Source organism: Myiozetetes cayanensis, unplaced genomic scaffold, assembly GCF_022539395.1.
Source record: "Myiozetetes cayanensis isolate MyiCay16 unplaced genomic scaffold, myiCay2020 scf14, whole genome shotgun sequence".
NCBI classification, from domain to species: domain Eukaryota; kingdom Metazoa; phylum Chordata; class Aves; order Passeriformes; family Tyrannidae; genus Myiozetetes; species Myiozetetes cayanensis.
The window spans coordinates 4,832,932-4,855,632 of record NW_026087048.1 but is presented as its reverse complement, the minus strand read 5'-3'; the positions used below and the strand labels follow the sequence as shown (position 1 = coordinate 4,855,632).

Sequence of the window (22,701 nt, the reverse complement as noted above, 5' to 3'; positions counted from 1 at the left end):
ATTTCAAAATATCCCTTAAAAGTCAGAGGAATATCAGTGGCAAGTGTGGGCTGGGATCAATCCAGGACATTTGCTGCAGGATGAGTCACATCTTGTCCACCCACTGACCACTCAGGAGTTGCTGAGGTACAAGGTTGTGTTTTTCTTTCAGAAATCAGGGATTTGGTGTGTTTACAAGATTTTTTGAGGGAGCTGGTAGATGTCATCCAAGTCCTGTTCCCAGGGTTTGGAGATGCCACTGCTCCCAGTCCACCTCCCAGCTCCTTGCTGGTGTTGCCCCACCTCATGACCCCACACGGGAGGTAAAGAACCTCTATCCTCAGCTGGGGCTTCTCCGAGCACGAGCTGAAAAAGATTTCAAGAGGACAGTGAAGTGGTAGGAAAGCCCAAATTAATGACCATTGGCTCCATCCCTCCAGGGTGGTGACTGTTGGTTGGTGTCTCAGCCACAGAGCCAGGGATGTCCTCGGTCTGGCAGCCACGTTATTCCTGGAGGGTAAAGGAGCAGCTATTCCAGGCCCTGCCCAGGCCAGAGAGAGCTGTCTCCTCCCTCTGTGCTGGAAGGATGAAAGTCAGGGGCTAAACAAGGGCCAAGGAGGTGACGTGGTGGAACCACTCGAGGGAAAATCGGTTGGTCAATGTTCAACAAAGCTGCTCCGTGCAAGGCTCATGAACCTCTCCTTCATCCTCTGCCCAGAAAATGGGGAGGATTTGGACATTTTCATGATTTCTGGGGGACTTGTAGAAATCCTCATGAGGTGAAGAGGAGGGCAGGCACTGATCTCTGCTCTGTGGGGACCAGTGACAGGACCCCAGGGAATGACCTGAAGTTGTGTCAGGGCAGGTTTAGGTTGGATCTCAGGAAAAGGTTCCTTCCTGGGCACTGAACAGGCTCCCCAGGGCAGTGGGCACAGCACCAAGGCTGTCAGAGCTCATGGAGCATTTGGATGATCCTCTGGGGCACCTGGTGTGACTCTTGGGGATGGTCCTGTGCAGGGCCAGGGGTTGGACTGGATGATCCTTGTGAGTCCCTTCCAGCTCAGCAGGATCTGTGAATCAACGTTCACAGAGAACTCTGACGATAAACCGACCACAGTCCTGCCTGAGGAGTAGATGTTTCCTGGGATTTTGAGCACTGCCTTCCTGCTTCAGAAAACCTGGCACGGGCACAGCCCAGGATGGCCTGGCTGGATCTTGGCAAGTTCCTGCAGCTCTGGGTGCTGGGTGTGAGCCAGGGCGGTTGGATCTACTCCAGCACAAGGGCAATGCCGCTCCTGGCGCTCGCTGCCTGCCCTGGATCTTACAGTTACACCACATGATGTGGGGCAAAAAAAAGGGCAGAAACCTGGGAATTGGGAATCATGAGACAACACAGGGAGAAGGGCAAGGGGAAGGTGGTTATGCTCCACAGGAGTCTTGGTTGCAGGGAGCAGAGGGTTAATGTGCAGCGGCGGTCCTGGAAAACAGCAGGAATCTGGGCTGTTCTGGCTCTTACCTGCTGAGATTTAAGGTTGGGAACCAAAGTTTAATGGCCCATAAACACCCACTGTGGTGCCCTGCCCTCACAGACGTGCTGACTAAGCAGGCAAGAGTGTCCTAGTCTGCTTATGCATTTAAAAATTAATTTAAATAAATTTAAATAATATTTTTAAGAATAATTGGATTGGTAAAAACAAATTAATTAGCATTTGAGATGCATTTCCTTATCAAAACAAATCCACCTTCCCTGTTTCACTGAATACACAAACAGTGTGGGTTCTTTTTTTCTCCTGACAGCCCAGACAAAACTTGTGATGACTTGGGGAAAAAAATCAGGAAAAGAACACAACATTTTTGGTAAAATATTAAACAGAGGGAGAGACAACATGTGCAGCCAGAAGACTCATTGGGTGTTATCACTTTAACAACCTCTTCTTGCCAGAAAAGCAGAGAACCAAATTTTAAAGGCATGGATTTACTTCCAGGCCACCATTAGGCTCCACAAGGATTTCTGGGATGTTAGATAAAGAAGTGACTGCGCTGGAAGCCTCTGCAACTCCAGTCCTACGGCACAATCCACACGGAGTGTTGGTGCCCAGCACAGCTGTCCCCCTTTTGGCAGCTGTGGATTTACTTTGGATGCACAACCCCCCCACCACAGAAAACAAGCCCAGGATTCCCAAGCCGAGAGTAGTTGGGAGCTGCAAGCACATGTGTGCACAGACACATCCATACCCCTGGGAATTTTGGGGTCGGTGTCCACCACAGTTCCTTCACCATTTCTCATTATCTTTATGGAGCAATTTCATCACAACACTCCACATTAGCAGGAGTTCCCCCCTTCCCCTCAGTTACTACAGTCCTCCAGTTCACACACAAGGAGGAAAATCAGTTGCCATCACTCCTGGAGGGGGTGGGGGAACAGGTTGTTGTTGCTACAACAAAATCTCTTCCCTGGTTGCTTTGAGGACATAATATTTGAGGGGCTTCACCCTCCTCAGCTCAGCAAACACCACTTAAAATAACATCCTCATTTATTAACCAAGGAAAAGTTAACTTTATGTTAAGCAGGTGCTGCCAGAGCTCGAGTCATGTTTCACCTATTTTAAAACCACAAGAGCACAGCCCAGGGAGCTGCTGGGACGTTACCTTGGTGCTCTCCTCCATGTCCTTGGAGTTGAGGAGCGCGTGGTTGATCCGGAACACGATCCAGTCGAACAGGGCGCTGTACAACGACTTGGCCATGGAGTTCCTCACAGTCACAGCCTGAGCGGGAAAAGAAGAAAACGTCATTGCAAAGGATTCCTGCTCTGCTCTTAAAATGGTTTTTCCTTCTCAAGCTCCCACATCCAACACTCCTATTTCTCCCTTGCCAAAGCTTTTGTTTGCTTTTTTAGTTGACGCCGTGTGAGCCAACAGGAGCTGTGTGCAGTCCCAGGGCTGGGAGATGTGGCCCTGACTTTGGCTCGGGTTATTTTTGGTGCATTCCAGGGGATGATACACAAGATCACACCATAAATCCCAACACTGATGGCAAAAGGAAAGAAAATAAATATATATTCTGTGGTGACCAGTGATAGGACCCAAGGGAAGGGCCTGAAGTTGTGTCAGGGCAGGGTTAGGTTGGATCTCAGGAAAAGGTTCTTCCCCCAGAGGGTGGTCGGGCACTGAACAGGCTCCCCAGGGCAGTGGTCACAGCACCAAGGCTGACAGAGCTCATGGAGTGTGTGGATGATCCTCTGGGGTGACTCTTGGGGATGGACCTGTGCAGGGCCAGGAGTTGGACTGGATGATCCTTGTGAGTCCCTTCCAGCTCAGTATATTCTGGGATTCTGGGATATACATAAAATATATAAAATATATATAATAACTTCACCAAGATCCTTGAAAAGTTCCCTAGGGGAGAAGGAAAGAGGAGGACTGATATTGCACAGCAACAACAGCAAGTGGTGGGAATGCACATGCCAGGCCAGGCAGTGCCTGGTACCAGCAGATAGGTCACAAAGGGGGAGGCTAAAATCCCTCTAGGAAATCTGACTGTTCCTGAAAACGTGAAATTTTCCAGGTCCTGCCAACGGGAGCTACAAATTACAGGGAGCAGGTTCACTGCTCCTCCAGCAGCTCTCCCAGAAGGAGGAATAACATCCCCACCATGGTGCTCCCAGACATGATCAAAGAGATTTCACTTGATGGGATGAAAGACAAGATCAAAGGAGGGTCCTTGGGCTTTGGGACAGGCACCTCCAGACAGAACCAGAAAGCAGCAACCCATATTTAAAGATTATCTTTGTTCTTGCTGCTTCTGATTCTTTTCTGGTTTAAATGATTACCCTGAGTAGAGTCTTGGTACATATTAATCCCCTAAAACCTTAGGGTACCATGACTGTTAAATTTCAGTTTATTTTAGCCACTGTAGAAGAATAAAAAGGAAACAGAAGGTTCACACATAATTATTTCAATTAAAGCCTGAACTGTAACAAATGGGTTCTTGTCACACATTGCCTTGAAATCCTTCTCACCAATCCTCCCTTCGAGGAACATCAGCTGAATGACCTCATTTCACTGACCCCAAAAGACACCATAAAGCTCATGTAGAATCATTTATCTTCTATCAGTTTATTCCCACCTCTTTTTCCCTGGATTTTTGGAGGTGGCATCATTTAGTGTGAGCACACGTTGTTCTGCCAACGTTTTCTCTTAACATGCAATGAACCCAGTGTGTGGTCCCCATTCCTCTGCCCCCGCAGCTGGAACAGAAGAAGGAAGTAACATAGTCCAGGCCACGGAAGGTTTAAGTTGGATATTAGGGATAATTAGGGACCCAAACCCATAATCAACAACTCAGATCTCAAATTTTTCAACCATTGCTTTTTGAAGCAATGGGTGAATGGGAAGAGCTGAGAGGAAACTCCTGGAAAAGCAACATATGGAGAATCCAGGGTGGGTAGAGCTCACCTACACCTGGATCTCACTGGCAAATCTGCTGGCTCTGTATAAGCCAATTTCTTTTCTCTGTTGTATTGACAAATCCAGACAATTTCTGGGCTGGGATTCTCGTGTTAAGGGAGCTTCCCAGTCTGACCATTCCTGAGACTCGCTGGCAGTCACCCCCCAACATTCCTCAACATTGGGGCCCTGCAGGCTCAACAGGGTCCTCTCAGGCACATCCTGGGGTTGTTGGGGTGTCCTGTGCAGGGTCAGGGTTGGACTTCACGATCCTTCTGGGTTCCTTCCAACTTTACACATTCTGGGATTCTGAGAAAATTTACTCTGAGAAAGGGTTGTCAGGCCTTGGAAGGGGCTACCCAGGGCAGTGGTGGAGTCCTCATCCCTGCACTAAACAGTCTAAAGTTGTTGTGATCGGCATCGCATTCAGGCCACCTTAAAAATAGATCAACTTCTGGAAACGTCTTCTGCCAAAAGGAACAAGGGGAAGACAGACTTAAGAATTAAAATGTCTCTTTGAAGTGTTTTGGAACAAGGACTCACAGTTCCAGCAGCGACAGCCTGTGTTTTACAGGCAGGAGAAGATATAATCTTAGAACCCCAAATCTGCTCAAATTAAAAGCCTCTGTAAAACACATTTGTACGTGTTCAGTAGATTCATAAGAATTGAGATTACAAAGTCACTAAATGCAGGAGCACATCCTCTGTCTGCTGCTGCCCCTACAGCATCCCCCAGCCCCATGCCAGGCCAGCATTCCCTGCTCCTGTCATCCTGAACTCAGCTGAGGTTTGAAACTCCGACTTAAGGTCTGCTTTTGCTGGAATTTTTCAAAATATTTGGCAGTAAACAGAAAATCCAGGGAAAGAAGAAGGGTTAAAATCTTCACCAAGCTTATACATGGAAAGCTACAAGATACTGAGGGGCTGGAAAGTGTCCAGGGAGGAGAACGGGGCTGGGGAAGGGGCTGGAGCACCAGGAGCAGCTGGGGGGGCTCAGCCTGGAGAAAAGGAAGCTCAGAGGGGACCTTCTGGCTCTCTCCAACTCCCTGACAGGAGGGGGGAGCCGGGGCGGGGGTCGGGCTCTGCTCCCAGGGAACAAGGACAGGATGAGAGGAAATGGCCTCAAGTTGTGCCATGGGAGGTTTAGGTTGGATATTGGGGAAAATTTTTTCATGGCAAGGATGGTCAGGCAGGGAACAGGGTGCCCAGGGCAGTGATGGAGTCCCTGTCCCTGGAGGGATTTAAAAGCCCTGTGGATGTGGCACTTGGAGACAGGGGTCAGTGGTGGCCATGGTGGGGCTGCAGCAATGGTTGGAGTTGATGATCTTAGAGAGCTTTTCCAAACTAAAGGATTCCATGATTCCAAGATGCCCAGCTAACCTCTGACAGCCATTTCCACGTGATCTGCTGGAATATAAAGTTCCCCCGTGATCCTTATTGGATTCAGTGTTTACATTGCTGACTAACCCAGCACACAAGCGAGAGCAATAGTTCAAATCTGAGCACAAAACTAAAATACTTGTAAATTTTTCAGACTAGGGAGAATAAATAAAGTCTGGAGAACAGAGGATGGGTGGGAACAAATGCTGAAGGGCCTGGAAAGGCAAAGAGCACATAATTGCAGCAATAACCCAGAGCTTGCACACTCCAGGTAGAACAAGGCAAACAGATCCTGCTGAGTTGGACTCAATGATCCTTGTGGGGCCCTTCCAACTCAGGATATTCTCTGAGGTAAAAATCATCAAGATGACAGTGGTTTTAGTCACACACTTCCATAGCCAAGAGGAACATTCCCTGGAGTGTGGGTTCTACTCACCAGACTGATACTGAAAATACAAGAGCCAGATTATTTCATCAATTCCTCAATTATTCCATCCAACCAACCCAACCTTGGAGTTAACCTGGAACAGCAACTGGTCTCTGACGTTCAGCTTCAAACATTTTTGACCCAAACAAAACCATGGGATGAAGGGCTCTTGTGACCAGCATAAACAATTCCCCTAGCATTTTGTTTAAAAAGAGCCTGCCTAAAATAAATGACTGTTTCTGTGCAGGGCATCGCTCAACACGGAGACTCCGAAAATCAGAAGAAAGCAAAAGCAAAGCAAAGCTCATCCCTTTTGTATCCGTTAGGAATTAAATCAATCAATTCCGGGTAAGAATAATTCCAGAGGGGAATTTATGAGACAGCTCCAGGTCCCTAAAGGCTTCAAACATCTCAGCCGGTTGAGAGGTTTGCCCATCTTCCCTCATGGCTAATGTGAGGGATGAGATACTGATGCAGCAAGGTGGGGGGATGGATATTTGGGTACGGGCAGCTCTAACGACCAGTTCATCAAAAAACCCATTAATATTACATTTGAGCAGCCATTTATACATTTGAGTTTGCTCAGGAGGGTTTCTGAGCATCCCTCCACCGCTGCCTGCCCAGCACGGGCAGCACCGCACGCTCCTCTGGGAGAGCGAGGCAGGAAAACCCAAAGCCCATTTTGCACTTTAAAAAATGCCCTTTGACACTCACATATTGGAGACCACAACCCATTTGGGGTCACTACCATAAAAAATGCAGCTTAGGAGGTTGGTTTAGACCCCAGTTCCCAAACACAGCCTCGGTTAATGAGAAGTGGACTTAACGAGCACAGCTGGAAAGTGAATGAGCACCAAAACCACTTAGAGCCCTAATGAGGATTAAATACCTGGGGAGGTTATTAACTCTGACAACCCTTATCCCATCTCCCAGCATTATGCAAATCTGGGCACAGCCATAACGAAGTACTGAGCGACTCCACTGGGCAATGTGACCAAACTTCAACATTTCTCAGTCAACATAAGGCTGTTAAATCCCAATTTTTCACCAGGGGACAACACAGATATGGGAGCAAGACCAGTGTACCCACTCCAGATTTTCTACAAGCTATGAGTATTTGAAAAGGGAAGATTTGAGACTGGAAAATTCCTTGGATCTAGAAGAGAAGATTGTTAGAAGACAACCTGACCTGTTGCCTTGTTTTAGCCCAGCAGATGACTTGGTGATTTGCTGTCAACTCCACAAGACTTCTTGGCCTTTTCTTCCTCCAGTTTGCCAGTGTTTTCCCTGGAGACTCTGTGTGAGTACCTCATGATGGATGTTACCCACATTACTTGTTCACACTGGGTAAACCCGGCGCCAGCATTCCCTACAAATGCAAAACTCCCACCCATCCTAAAAAATCTGCCTTTACAAGCAACTATCCATGTAATTTTCCCAAGGAGAACCTACAGTAGCTCCAAAAATTCAGCTGTTAAACAGGAATGATCTCAATACAGCCACAGGAACCACCTATGGACTCTTTCTCTCCTGATGACCCAGCAGCTCCTCCGGAATGAAGCCACATGTGCCAGTGTTTCCTGCCCTCCAGGAGGAAGACAAGCAACAATTCTCCTTTCAGACCCCTATCAACTCACACTTCACAATCAATCCCAGTAATTCCAGGCTGGTCAGAAACTTTTCTTTCCAGGTGTGGAGTTTGCAAGACTTGGTGCAAAACACAAAAACAGGAGCAGTTCAGTGATTTAAGTCAAGGCACCACAAAATACCTTTCCTGCTTCTGTGGAGCAGAAACAGAGATCACTCTTCCCTCCAGGAAATCAGATCTGAGCACAGGAAGAGAGGAAATATCCCCTCTTCCTTTAGGGCCTTCAATGGGCTTCCTAGAATTTCTACACAAGGGTGAAAGGTGCTTCCAATGAAATATTCAGGGAAGAAAAAGGCAGCACTAGAATTCTTACTCTTCAGGAAATCCCTCTAAAACCCCCAGTCTGGATATGGATTTTCAGCGGCTCTCTGGGAGCCTTATTTGTTTGCTTTCCTTTTAAGACATGAAATACATTTTTAATGTGTTCCCCCAGGAACCAGTTGGCATTTCTGCTCCCAGGGATTTGGCACTAAATCCCAGGAACCTGTTGATACCTTACCACAGAAATAATTTAGGGAGTGATTCTCACACACAGGGTTTGATTTGCCTCATCATTTGATGGCTGCTTTAAAATCCTTATCAGCCACTCCCATTTTTCCCCCCATTTAATCTCAAAGGTGAAATTTAGCTTCATAATTACATCTATACTTACTGGAACACAAATGTCTCATTCCAAGATGACTCAGAGGACAAAACCACATTTTAATACCTACTGAATTTTGCCATGGTATTTACCTAAGATTTTCAGCTGAAAATCTTCCTCCTTCCATCACTTCTGCAGGTTTAAGTGCTATATTTAATTTCCAAATAGGGGAAAAATCAGGAAAAGGTGTATTTGTTTTCTTCTTTGCCTCAAACTATCTATTTACCAAAAATGGTGCTGCATATAGGAGTAAAAAATGAAAGAAAACAGTTTTTATTCTAAAAAAGATCCACATTTACATCTTTTTTAAAGATATAGGTATTAGCAAAGCTTGGACAGTGTGAAGAGGAATCTTCTGAGATTAGAACAAGCAAAACCAAGAGCAATTCAAGCTCTTGGATCTCCTAAAGGGATCTAATAACCAGGAAGAGAATCCAACCCCCCATTCCCAGTAAGCCTTGGATGTGCAGTCAATTGGCAACAGTCCACCAAGGCTGCTGATAATGATCATCATTAATTAAGTGATTAAATAAAGCAGACTCAAAATACACTTTGATTTGAGTAGAGTTTAGGAGTGCCAGATACTACTGAAGGGCTCATTCAGAGGAGTGGTGACCACGTGGACTAAAATACTACAAAAATCCCATTTTTCTCTCTGACACTGTTATTGCTCCACAGGGGTTGGAATAAACCACATAGGGAAGGTGGTTCCAGCCTGGTTTTGTAGCTGTAGGGAGAGGAACAGTGCTGAGGGTTGTTTGTTGGGACTGTCACTGCTCTTCTGAGATGGAGCAGCATCTAAGGAAGGGAGAGACACTGTAAGAGCTAAATTAGGGAAGGAGCAGAAAATGAGGGGGATGGTGAGGAAGGAGAGTAGCACCACAAACAAAACCTGCCACCACATCTACAGCTCCTTACCAAAGCTGAGAGAACACTGCTGGGTCAGAGAAAAAGGAGATAAAAAACACTACATGGCTTGAATTAGGCAAGGTCTAAATCCATCTACTGGTCCTGTTGCAGGTTTTAGTGCCTCACTTACAGAATCAGAGTGGGTTGAGTGGGGAGGGATGTTACAGCTCATCCAGTTCCCCCCTTGCCACGGGCAGGAACACCTTCCACTATCCCAGGTTGCTCCAAGCCCCGTCCAACCTTGCCTTGGACACTTCCAGGGATGGAGCAGCCACAGCAAATCTGGGCAACCTGGGCCAGGGCCTCTCCACCCTCACAGCCAACAATTCCTTTCCCATATCCCATTTAACCCTGCCCTCCAACAGTGGGAAGCCATTCCCCCTTGCCCACGCTGTGGGACCAGCACAGGGTGTGGTTGGTTTTGGGGCTGTGAGCGCCCGTGGATGGATCACAGTGAGTTTTTCATCAACCAAAATTCATCTCCCACCAGGTTCATTCCATCGAGCGGGTCTCAAGTCCCCCACGTGTGTGCACATGGAGAACTGTGGGTTCCTGCTGCCCCACTCCCTTCCCATCTGTGCCTGAACGTGTCGTACATTGGGTTTGATCCACAGCAATGGACTGAGTAGCTTCTGTGGTTCCCCTCTGGCTCGTGGGACATGGGCTGAGACAAGCAGGATTAGGGTTTTTTTTTTTTAAACGGAGGCTTAACACCCAGAGGAAAGTGCTCTTGCAGGATATCAGACTCTGGCTTAATCCCTGTCTTGGCATCCAGGAGTGTTATATCATGCTCAGGCTGGAGAAGGGTGATGTAATTTTCCACACTCGTATTTTATCTTCACATCATATTCAAATCCTGTCATTCCCCTGGGTGCTTTCCCTAGGAGAGCTCCAACCCTTAACTCACCACGTTGACTTCAGCCTGCAAAAAGGTTCTATAATGATTTTTACGTTCGATTAAAGGAGGAAGAAAAATAGTTTTAGAAGCATCAGTGAAAGAAGAGGAGAGAAAAATGCAGGTTTTCATTTCTAACAGCAAGAAAAAAAGAGGAAAAATTCATTTAAAAACAGTACAAACTTTCCTGCAAATGTACCTGCAAGCTCTAGGTTTTAAAACCCAACAAAACCCCAAAGCCCTGCACTATCCCTGGCTCCTGCCATGTCCTGGCACAAACCTTCCCCTCTCCCCCTGGAGCCAGGAGGCAGCAGGGGTGTCCTGCCAACGGATTTCAGCCAAGAGATGCAAGTGACGATGATGTTTTCCAGAACTTACGGGTGGATTTTCCAATGAGAAAAAAATAGCCTGGAATGTCACTCCCATATGATGCTGTGTCGTGCCCCAACACGACACCCAAACACGGATTTTGTCACCACACTGGTTATAAAGTTCTCAGATTCACAGGGGAGTTTTGCTACCAGTTTCCAACTTTAGGTATCAAACACCTCCTTGTGCTCTCCCTTCTCCAGGACCCACTTCCCAGTGCCTTCCATGACCACCTGCATGGGACTGAGTTCCTGGTATCTTTACAATCACCTGCTTGGACAAAGGTCCCCCTCCATTACTCAGAAGTACTTTTAGGGGATTTCCCAAACCCTGCCAACACCCTTCCCAAAAAGCCCCAACAGGACAAGTCCAATCGATGCGTTTATTGAGTGACAACCTTCCTGTATCAATATATCCAGGCTGACAACTGAGTCCTTCAGAGCTATTTGTTTACCTGCTATCATAGGAGATGACAAGTCACTAATCACTAATTATAAAAAAAGTTAATTATTTTAAAAAATATAATTAAAACCAGTTTGAATATTTTCACCATGTGTCCATCCTGCTGGTCAAGGGGTGACCAGGGGAGGAGGGATTCTGCCCCTCTGCCCCCTCAGGTGAGACCCCACCTGCAGAGCTGCCTCCAGCTCTGGGGAGCAACAGCAGAAGGATTTGGAGTTGCTGGAGCGAGTCCAGAGGAGGCCACGGAGCTGCTCCAAGGGCTGGAGCCCCTCTGCTCTGGAACCAGGCTGGGAGAGCTGGGGGTGTTCAGCTGGAGAAGAGAAGCTCCAAGAGAACTTAGAGCCCCTTCCAGGACCTCTTAAGGGCTCCAAGAGAGTTGGAGAAGGATTTGGGACAAGGGATGGAGGGACAGGTGAAGGGGGAATGGCTTCCCACGGCCAGAGGGGATCCCACTGCCAGTTAGATGGGATATTGGGAAAGAATTGTTGGGTGTGAGGGTGGTGAGGCCCTGGCACAGGTTGCCCAGAGAAGCTGTGGCTGCCCCGTCCCTGCAAGTGTCCAAGGCCAGGTTGGATGGGGCTTGGAGCCACCTGGGCTAGTGGAAGGTGTCCCTGCTCATGGCACGGGGTAGAATTAGATTTCTTGAAGGTCTCTTCCTACCCAAACCATGCTGTGATTCCACGATCCTCACACTATTTCACATACAATCCTAATGAAATGGCTCGTGTCATTCCTGTCCTAGTGTAATTCCTGAGGAATAACATGGGAAGTGTCAGTGTGCTCCTGCAACTGCCTTCTCCTAACTCATCCTTCTGTCATTACATGGATGGAAATTAGGAAAATAAAGTGGAAAACCTCAAAGGAGAACGTCTTGTGTGAGTGTGTTGAAGACACACCTGTTGCATCTCACTGGTGGCTGTGCAGGTTTGGAAAAGGACAGGTGGGAGCCCCCAACCCCATCCCAGAGCAGAGCCTCCTAGTTATGTTTAAACCTCATTTGAAGTCTCTAACGTTGTCCTCTTGCAGCTGACTGTCTGATCTGCTGTGGTTACGCTTTTCACAACCAGCCCCCAAGTCACAGTCAAGAGCAAAAGGAACCAACACAAATCTCGTTAGCAATTTTCCCCAACTCTCAACTGTGGAGTCACGTGGCTCCAGACATCATCCTCCTAAAAAGATTTCAGTCACGGCCTTTGGATTTGAGCAGGGTGGTTAGAAACTGGCACCTGTGACAGATCAAAAGAGAAAAGGAAAGAAAACACCCACCCTCTCTTCCAGAAAACAAGGCTGTTGTTCCCTCTGTGGAGGAGAGGATGAGATGAGAGACACGGGGATCATCCCCACTGAAAGGGGTTTTTAGAGCAATCCTGAGCTTACCACAGAGCTGCAGAAGTTCAGACCCAGCAGGTAGCCAAGTTGGAAGAGTCCAAGGTGACAAAAAAGAGTTTTCCTCCAGCCTTGGGCATCCAGAGCCAGTTGTACCAACAGCATCAACTAAGCTGCGGTCCAGGCCATGTTTTCACAGGGAACCCAGGACATAAATCAGTTAATAAGTTACACAGTAGCAGGAGAAGTTGTTGTGTGACCTGATGTGAGGAGGAACCTGGAGGCCCCTTTAGAGCAATTTGCTCAGTACTTTCTTTGCAGGCACAACACACCCCCAGCCCCAACCAGGCATCCGAGGCACCACCAAAAATAGCACTCGAGTTTTTGTAAGCAAAGTCCTGCCTCTCTACTGGCCCTTCCCAAGCAGAGGGACATCGCAGAAAAACGTGTTCTGCCAGTGCATCAGCGTCATCAGTACAGGTCATTTTTACCTTTTTTTTTTGGCAAACTTCCTCACAGGGGAATTATTTCCCATCACACCTCAGTTGTCACCACTGGAGAGGCCAGGGCTGTGCAGCACACCCTGCCCAGCCACGGAGCTCCAGCACCTCCTCCTCCTTCAGCCACTGACAAACAGCCTCAGGCTGAGAAAAAAAACAGCCAACCTAAACTTAATCAGGTTGGGACTGTACACAAAAAAACCCATATTCCAAGCAACTGTACCAAAATGACATCCCACGTGGGAAGAGCTGACTCAGTAACCCAGGAGTGGTTTGTTTTCATTCCTTGAAAACTTTTCTCATGATCTTAGAAATTTCAGTAACTAAAACGACTCGGTGAAATTAAAGTGCCTTTTCAGTAATCAGATGTAATTAAAAGAATCCTTTAAAGGGCTGAGAATGGATTTAAGGACAGGAAGGCAGCTGGAGCAGGAGGTTGGTTCCAGGCAGAGTAGGCCATGGAAAGCCAGCATTTCCCTTCCTGAAGTCCTGATTTTGGACTTTGTTCAGGAATCCTGAAATCCCAATGTCTTCCTTGTTTTTTCCAGGCATTAGTGCCAAAGAAATAGCAGGAACACAGTTAACAGCCAGGATTTTCCATGGTGGCACAGGGCACATGACTGACTAGAACAGCTTTGGTATACGAGGATGTGGCTGCCCCATTCCTGGAAGTGTCCAAGGCCAGGTTGGACGGGGCTTGGAGCAACCTGGGCTAGTGGAAGGTGTCCCTGCCCATGGCAGGGGGTGGAACGAGATGGGTTGAAAGGGACCTTTCCTGAACAACCCCCTCTGGGATTCTATGAAGATCAGCAGGTTTGGGAGATCCTCAAAAACCAACTGTCACACCAGATCCCAGACCACCTCCCACACATCACTTAGTGGGAATGTCAGGGTAGAGAATCAGACAGTAAAGTGAAAAAATCATGAAAACAGGACGAAAAATGCCCACATGTTGATGAAAGGATGCTGCATCCCATGCAGGAATTCCATGCAGGAATGCATGTAGGACACCAGTGACAAAACCACTACTCATCTCATCCCTATTGCATCACCAGGCACAGGGCAAAACGAGGAACATCATCCCACAAAAAGGTTTCTTTTGAAGTTCTACCCTCTCAGGTTGCCCTGAGACGCTTGTTTGCCTCTTCAAAGCTTCGTGAGGTTTCAGTTTTATTCCCTGACTATTTTTCTGTTAATTCCGAGCACACTCATCAACAGCAGCTCTTCAAAGGGATCCTGCTGAGCTCCTCACATAATAACCCGTGGTGACAATGAGTCTCCCAAGCTAATGGGCTCTGGGATAAGTAGGTGCTTCCAGCAGTTTTGCCACTTTCTATTCCATTAAATGTCCTCGTGCTTCAGGACTGACAATTTTCATCCCACTTTCTTCACACTATTAATTATTTTGTCTCGTTCCCATTTTTTCTTCTCTAATATTTTCAGACTCGGGATTAGTTGCAACTGAGGTCTCTCCCTTTGTTGTTTTTTTTTAACATCTTAGGTAATGTTATGCCATTTGGCCCTGGAACTCCATTCCTTTTCCCTTATAATGGTCTCATAATGGTCTGATCCCTTAAAAGGCATCAGACAGTCCCACTTACAAGGACGTAAGAGAATGAAACATCAGTTCTTTGCTGTAATGAAACAGTTTTTTCCTTTCATTATGCTCTGCTTGGCTTCTCTATCTTGTGTCTCTGCCAATTAACTGTGAATGTGCTGAAAAGTAAACGTTCATGTTGAAAATTCAATGTTCTCCCTGATCGGAAGCCCCAAACGGCCCAAATAACCATCCTGTGGTGGTTATTCCTGGATGTGCCAAGTGTTTTGTGTTCCTCAGGAAAAACTCATCCCAGGTCAAGAAGGTCGGGGTGAAGGGACATTTGGTGACATGAAAAAATGGCATTGAATGGCTTTGTGGCACCAGAAGGGACAGATGTGCCCATCCCACTGCTCCTGGGTAAAAGTTCTCTCCCCTTCTCCCAAAGGACACAAACCCAACTCTCCTCACATTCCAAGAACTTTTTCTGGGTCAGCTGAGCCAGCACAGACCCAGGGACAATGAAAGGAGAAGGAAAGCAAAGGCTGCCAGGAGACCTGGACTGTCTCCTCCTGCCTTACTGTACCACTAAAAACATGGATTAATGCTTGTCACCCCGTTTGTTTCTGCACATCCCAGATTTTCAGGAGCCAGAATATTTGGGTTTGCAAATCTCACCTGAACTGCAGCAGTTTTCCTACCTAATCACAGGGTGATTCCACATGGACCTGCAGCTGCACCTGTTTATGCAGAATAAAAAGCCTTTCACAGATTCAGTGGCAGTTTGGGTGCTCTGCTCATGGAACAGTTTGATGATCCTTCCACAGCCACGTGACCACCTGCACGGAGAGCCAGCTGCTAAAGAGCACCCAGACACCTAAACATGGACATGATCCCAGGATTCCAGCACAGTTTAGGCTGGAAGGGACTTTCAAGATCATCTTATTTCCCTCCCTGCCACGGGCAAGGACACCTTCATTAGCCCAGGTTGCTCCAAGCCCCGTCCAACCTGGTCTTGGACACTTCCAGGGATGGGGCAGCCACAGCTTCTCTGGGCAACCTGTGCCAGGGCCTCACCACCCTCACACCCAACAATTCTTTCCCAATGTCCCATCTAAGCCTGCCCTCCAACAGTGGGAAACCATTCCCCTTGGAGGCCTGTCTCTCCATTCCTTGTCCCCAGTCCCTCTCCAGCTCTCCTGGAGCCCCTTTAGGCTCTGGAAGGGGCTCTCAGGTCTCCCTGGAGCTTCTCTTCTCCAGCTGAACAACCCCAGCTCTCCCAGCCTGGCTCCAGAGCAGAGGGGCTCCAGCCCTTGGAGCAGCTCCGTGGCCTCCTCTGGACTCGCTCCAGCAGCTCCACGTCCTTGTGCTGTTGGACCCCAGAGCTGGAGGCAGCTCTGCAGGGGGAGTCTCACCTGAGGGAGCAGAATCCCGCTCACCTGCTGCCCATGCTGTGGGATCAGCACAGGAGATACAGTGGGGTTTCAGGGCTGCTGCCCAACATCTGCTCCACAACATCTGCTTCTAACCGGACACACCTTAGTCCCTTCAATTCCTTTGGGATTTGGGATACCCATTTTCCACTTACAATTATGAACAAACAGTAAGTTGAATAAAAGGCTTGTTTATAGTGACACTCATCACATCAAACAACCAGCTCCCAACAGCTTTCAAAAATTAAAGGAACAGAAGAATCAGGTCAGTTGTTGCCCGAGAAGTTGTCTCACATCTTTTATTTCCCTTCTGTTGTGCAATTTCCCATCAGATTTCTGCTGGAAGTGTGAATTAATTTGTTAACTAACCCTTAGGGATAAAATGTCCCTGAGCACAAACGGCTGAAAATTATAAGGATCTGTTAAAATAAAGCATTTTAGCAAGAAAATACCAACACAGTTATATTGGAAACGTCACAGAAACAACCTTCTTTTTTCTGGAGGAATGTAAAAGAGGGTTTACTAATAGATGTAGTTACTTTGATAACGAGTTATTCCTCATCAGATGAAGAACATGGAAAAAATGCAGAAACTGGTGAAAAACAGAGAAGCAGGTGATGGACACCGGGCTGGTAAAGGGAACAGATGGGATGGAAACAGGGTGGGGATGGTTGAGGAGCTCAGACACGGGACTCTTCTCCAGCATGATGGAAAGGGGGAATGGAACCACCAAGCAAGACTGGATTTGAGGGAGGTAAATGACTGTGAGTCAAGGCATAAACTCATGGCCTTGGAGCCCTTCAGCAGAGATGGAAAAAAACAGAATTCCTTGAATTATTTAGAAGCAGGAAGATAACTGTGGCCCAGGAGGGCAGTTCCTCACACAAATTAAGAGGGTCCTCAGACTACAGGTAAGATCAAGAGAAAGATTTTTAACAACCCCCAAGGTCTCCACCAAGATTCGATCCAATGCTCTGCTCCCCTGTTGGCTGCATATTTCCTACCAACCATCAGTCGAGGCACTTGATATTTATCTGGGGTTTTTCTCCTGAATACTTGAATTGGGGCTTATGAAACTTTCCTACCTCTGTAGAACTTAAAAGGAGTAACACATGAAAAAAAAGCTCAGAGTCTGGAGTTGAGGGGCACTTAGAGAAGGACATCAGCAACCTACAGTGGGCACTATTTACTGCCATTAAAATCCCATTTTCCTCAATTTCACCCATGTGACTGCTATATTTTACATTATTAGGGAGAAGGTGACCGTGGCTGCAGAGATGCCCAGTGTCTAGGACAGATCTTAATCCAAACTGTCCAGTCATCCCCCATATCACTGATGGCTTCTGCTTCCCCAGCCTTTTCCAAAGGTCCTTCCCACTGTATTTGATTTGCTAAATAAGTGGACTTGTCTAGCTCGCTGTTCCCAAACTCTCCACTGGGATTTCTCTGGAAACCCATGGACTGCTCCAGGCTCCATTAATCCACCATCTCACTCCTGATAAAGACAGTGGCAGCTGTTTTGGACACTGACCCAAGCCCTGAGAACACAAGTGCCGCCTTTCATGTCCGTGCACCCTGAGTTTATCTACAGCCCAAAGCTCCTCAACCTTCGCTCCCGCCCAAACTGCGCCGGCAGCTCAGACACTGCATTAAAACCCCATCCAGCTGCTATAAAAGGGAAAATGAATGGTTGCAGGAGCAGCTCTGGGGCAGACGAGCCAGCGTGGCTCAGGAGATAAGAGGCAGCTGCCAGAGGTAAAGAGAAGTGTTATTTATGGGTGTGCTGCCCTTGCTCACTGGAATTTCAGAGGCGCTGGAGATGCAGCAGGAGAGCTACAATCAAGCCCATGCTTGCCATCGGTGCCACAGCCTGGAGAGGCTGTAGCTACAGAGCAGTGTTATTTCCCTTCAGAATCAGGACTCTCCTTGACTGCCTTCCCCTTAATTTCTGAAATGGCAGCAGCGACATGGGAGCGTCCTCAAACATTAACACCACGGTGAGACACCACCTCTTAAAGGTTTACTGATGATTTAAAAAACCTGTTGGCACATTACCCTTGCAGGGTCTTCCTGAAGAACCACATGCTCCTTCCATAATCCTGGGAATATCCCAAGGATGGGCACTGACTACCCAGCAAGAAGCAAAAGATGGTACCTTAAAATGGGAGTTCAGTTTACAACCATTTATCTGCTCCTCTCTATGGCCCTGCTCGAGCAGGTGCTGCCCCCACACACCTCGTACCTTCCTGGGTGAGATAAAGTAAAATGACACCTTAGTTGTGCTGGGAAGAACTTGCTCAGCTGAACATGACAGCACCAGCAAGTGCTGGCACACAGCAGGCACTGGTTTTGCTTTCCTGGAGTTCTGCCCCTGTGAAAAATCCCTCTCCAGCCTTCCTGTAGGCCCCCTTTAGGCACTGGAATCCACCCCTTGGATCACTCAGCAGAAAAACTTTATGTAGGCAAGACTCAGAAAGTCTTGACTTAGTAACAGAAACACAGAGCTGACAAAGTCAATATTTCTGCACAACTCAAGAACGGCATGTTAGTCCTGGAGGCAAAGCCCAACATGACTCCTGGGGCAAAGCCATCAAGAAAAGTCATAAGTGAAGAAGAACGATATCAATAAAGAGACAGGAGATGGTAGCAATTGCAACTTTCTGCCCACTGATGGGATAAGAGCAGCCTGGGATATCCCAGGCTGCTGGGATAAGAGGAGGCTCTGGGGAAACCTTAGAGCCCTCTGCAGTACCCTAAAGGAGCTCCAAGAGAGCTGGAGAGGGACTTGGGACAAGGGCCTGGAGGGACAGGACAAGGGGGAATGGCTTTAAGCTGAAAGATATTGTGAAGAAATTATTTCCTGTGAGTGGTGAGGCACCGGCTGCCCAGAGAAGCTGTGGTTGCCCCATCCCTGGAAGTGCTGAAGGCTAAGTTGGACTGGGCTTGGAGTAACCTGGGATAGTGGAGGTGTCCCTGCCCATGGCAGGGAGTGGGACTGGATGAGCTTTAAGGTCCCTCCCAACTCAAACCAGTCAGGGATTCTCTGAGGTCTGTATGCAAGCGGTTCCCCACAAGGACACTTTGCAGTAACTTCTACCCAGGCACCAAAACGTGCCAAAATAAAACATTTAGTTTTACCTAAATACTGCAAAGATGAGCAAAGCAAACCCAGGGGAAGAGTCTGGTGTCAATTCACAACTGCCAGGAAGGAGAACGTTTCAAATGAGTTGCCAAGACCTCAAACCACTGTTTCCAAAAAAAAAAAAAAAAGCCCCAAACCACAGGCCCCTGTTTCAATCAGAGCACAACAACAAGACAGTGAGGAGCAGCCAGCCAGGAATGTGACATCACTGCAAATCCCACAGAGGAGCTTCTCTGGGTGCCTGGGGGCTACGGCTCAGGAAAGGGGAAAAGTTCAGTAAAAGTCCAATCTCAGCTCTGACCCTCCAAAATCCTGAAGGAAAGGATTCCTCCAGGCCAAGTGCATCTCCACTGCCCACTCAACACTACTAAGAGAGGGGTGACAACTGTGACCACAGGACCCTGAGGGTGCAGATGACTCAGGAGCCAGACTGGGATCATGGAATGACCACGCTCACATTAACCATTCCATGGGATGCATTTCTACTTGGAGTTGTTGTCTGCATGTACTCCAATCCTGAGGACAGGGGTCAGCAAACCTCAGCCCCTGTGCCCAGCACAGAATGTGAAACACTCTGGTGTGGAGCAGATGCACGGAGGAATCTCATCAAAGCTGAAAACCCCATCCCAAACCCAAGGCCTTAAGGTTTTCTACATGGAATCCCAGGCTGGTGTGGGTTGGGAGGAACATTTAGACTCATCCTGTTTCACTCCCTGCCATGGGCAGGGACACCTTCCACAAGCAGGGACACCTTCCACTATCCCAGGTTGCTCCAAGCCCTGTCCAACCTGGCCTTGGACACTTCCAGGGATGGGGCAGCCACCACCTCTCTACCACCTGAAGATTGGTAGATCCAACTTGCTCTTCTTGATGGTATAAACAAGCAAGGACATGTCCAAGGGACACTTTCACAGCCCTTTTTCTGAGAGCCACTGCAGCAGTCTTTTCCAGACAAACTCCCCCCAAAATTTTCAGTGCATCAAGCTGTGAAAAAAACCCTCCAGCATCTGAAAAATAAAGAAGCAGCTCAATACACCAGGAAATACAGCTGTCTATGAGGTCCAGAGGTTGTGGTGGGCCAGTCATGTCTGAAAACCCTCAGAACCGCAATCCTTCCATCCCTTTGAGCCAACTCTAATGCTCTTTTGTTAAACACACAGGAAGAATAACCAGCCCATTGGTTCCCAACAGCCCAGTGAGTCATGAGTGGGGATTATCAGACATCAATAGTCTTTGTAAAGTCCCAGATGAATCCCACTCTTCCTTCCTGACTGAGATGGATTTGAATTTAAGTTCCCTCTCCTACTCCCTGAGCCAGACGAAGATGAGGAGAGGCCTCTTATCATGGGGAGGCTCCAGTCAGAGCAACTCAAATTCTGCTCTGTGGAGCATGAGCAGATCGGTGCTGGACCTGCTCTAAAGTGAGGTCACTGGGGGTTAAAATTTGGTGGTCAGGATGCTGGTATTGGAAGGAGGTGAATACAAAGCAGGGGTGGTGCCCATCTCTCAACACAATTCACAGCTTCTTACAAAATGATTTTGTCACAGAGATTCCATCAACATTTCCCAAGGGAGCCTGGTGCTTCTCCCACCACAACACACCCTGATCTTTCATTTCTTTGACTGGATACTACTGATGACAAAGCTTTTTAAGTGAACACATGGGATTTGTGAGCAGTGACAACACCAGAAACATTCTGAAAAGCAGTTGAGGAACTCACGATCAGCCATTTTCAGTCTCAAGAAGGTTCTTTGACCTCAACAGAAAGAGCAGCAAGGTAAGAGTGTTTCCAGCTGTTCCAATCCAAAGCAGCTGTTGGGCAGCAGGGGAGGGGGGGATTCTGCCCCTCTGCCCCCTCAGGTGAGACTCCCCTGCAAAGCTGCCTCCAACCCTGGAGTCCAATAGCAGAAAGAGGTGGAGCTCTTGGAGGGAAGTCCAGAGGAGGCACCAGAGGATGGAGCAGCTCTGCTGGGAGGAAAGGCTGAGAGAATTGGGATTGTTCAGCCCAGAAAAGAGAAGGCTTTGGGGTGACTGAATTGTGGCCTTCCAGGACCTGAAGGGAGCTGACAGGATGGAGGGAGACTTTTGACAAGGGCCTGGAGGGACAGGACAAGGGGGAATGGCTTCCCACTGCCAGAGGGATATTGGGAAGGAATTCCCTGTGAGGGGGGTGAGGTCCTGACCCAGGTCGCCCAGAGAAGCTGTGGCTGCCCCATCCCTGCAAGTGTCCAAGGCCAGGTTGGACAGGGCTTGGAGCAACCTGGGATAGTGGAAGGTGTCCCTGCCCATGGCAGGGGGTGGAATGAGATGATCTTAAGGTCCCTTCAAACCCAGGCCATTCTATAACTCTAAGTAACCTCCAGCAGAAGGGTGGTTATAGAGTTCTACACTTTTCTAGCCATTTTTTAAAAGTCTGTGCCCAAGAAACAGGAAAAAAAAGTAGAAACACCACATCCACTAAATATCCATCACAAAGACACTGCTAGAGCCTCTGTGTGCCCTTTGTTAGGGGAGATTCAAGCTTTGCACAAAGGCAACAATTAACTTTTAAAGATAAAAGCTGGTAACAGTTGCTGAGCTGAAACACAAAATCTCCAAAGGAGAGAAAAGATACTTTTTTTTCTTTTTTCTGTAAAAAGGAGTCAAAATATCTCCAGCTGACCCCGGACAACACACCGTGTGTTGACTTCTTTGCAACACAACAGGCTGCTCTCCCAGACACTACTCAAGACGTTGCAAATTCTAACAGGAAGCTACAACAAGGGGGAAGGGAAGGACCAAGAGTGGCGAGTGCTCAACGGCCTTAAACTTGGGGGTAGGAGAACAGGAGAGGCAAAACAAGGAGCTCAGCAGAACAGAGCTTGTGTATTTTGGGGAATGTAAAAGGAAAAAGAGGTGTTTCTGTGAATAATCCAAAATTCCTGACAATTTCATTTTGATCTCACGTAACTGCCCCCGAGTCTGGGAGCACCTGGTGGAGTTGTGGCTGCTCCAAAGCCCCACAGAAGGACACAGGTTGGGAGGGTCTGAGGGAAAGCCAATGGGTGTCTCCTATGGAGACCCCTGCTCCTGCCACACAGCACTAAGGTAGGCTTTGGAACCCAGGAAAAATGTCCTGGGGGTCTCGGATCCCCCCTCTCTGCTGTGGGATGAATCAGCGCTGCAGCTCAAGGAATGACACGTGGAGATTAATCAGAGACACTCAGCAACACCCAACTGTGCTTTGGAGAACTCTTACACAGCCCCAGGTCATTAAACCACTCCAAACCCATCAGAGTAAAGTGCAAATCTTCCAGGAACGGCACAGAAGGGAAGCCAATCCTTTTCTAAATTCATCCCCACGTTATTTTCACCTAAACAAATAAAAAACCTGAAAGAAAACTCCAAGTGTACAACTTAAAGCACTGAGTTGCTTTTTTAAGAATCAACATCATGTACAAACCTCTGCTAGTTTGTATGGCAAGATCAGCTTCTCCCCCACTGTCACCGTCTTCCTGGTCACCAGGGCTTCAAACAGCATCTCTTCCTTCACCTAAAACAAAAATACTGATGTTAAGGGTTGTTTCAGGAATCATTTATTTTAAAATTCAGGGTTTTATTTTAA

The 22,701-nt window shown here is 47.7% G+C and overlaps 1 protein-coding gene across 7 annotated transcripts in view; it reads right to left on the bottom strand.

The window, feature by feature from the left end:
* Positions 1–22,701, bottom strand: part of MYO9A (myosin IXA) — a 167,954-nt gene that overhangs the window by 64,734 nt on the left and 80,519 nt on the right. For all 7 annotated transcript variants that reach the window (XM_050309995.1, XM_050309999.1, XM_050310000.1 and 4 more), the window contains 2 exons: positions 22,540–22,629; positions 2,629–2,745 (listed from right to left, as the gene is read on the bottom strand). In XM_050309995.1, the coding sequence (XP_050165952.1) occupies positions 2,629–2,745; positions 22,540–22,629 (207 nt within the window). The remainder of the gene's footprint in view (positions 1–2,628; positions 2,746–22,539; positions 22,630–22,701) is intronic.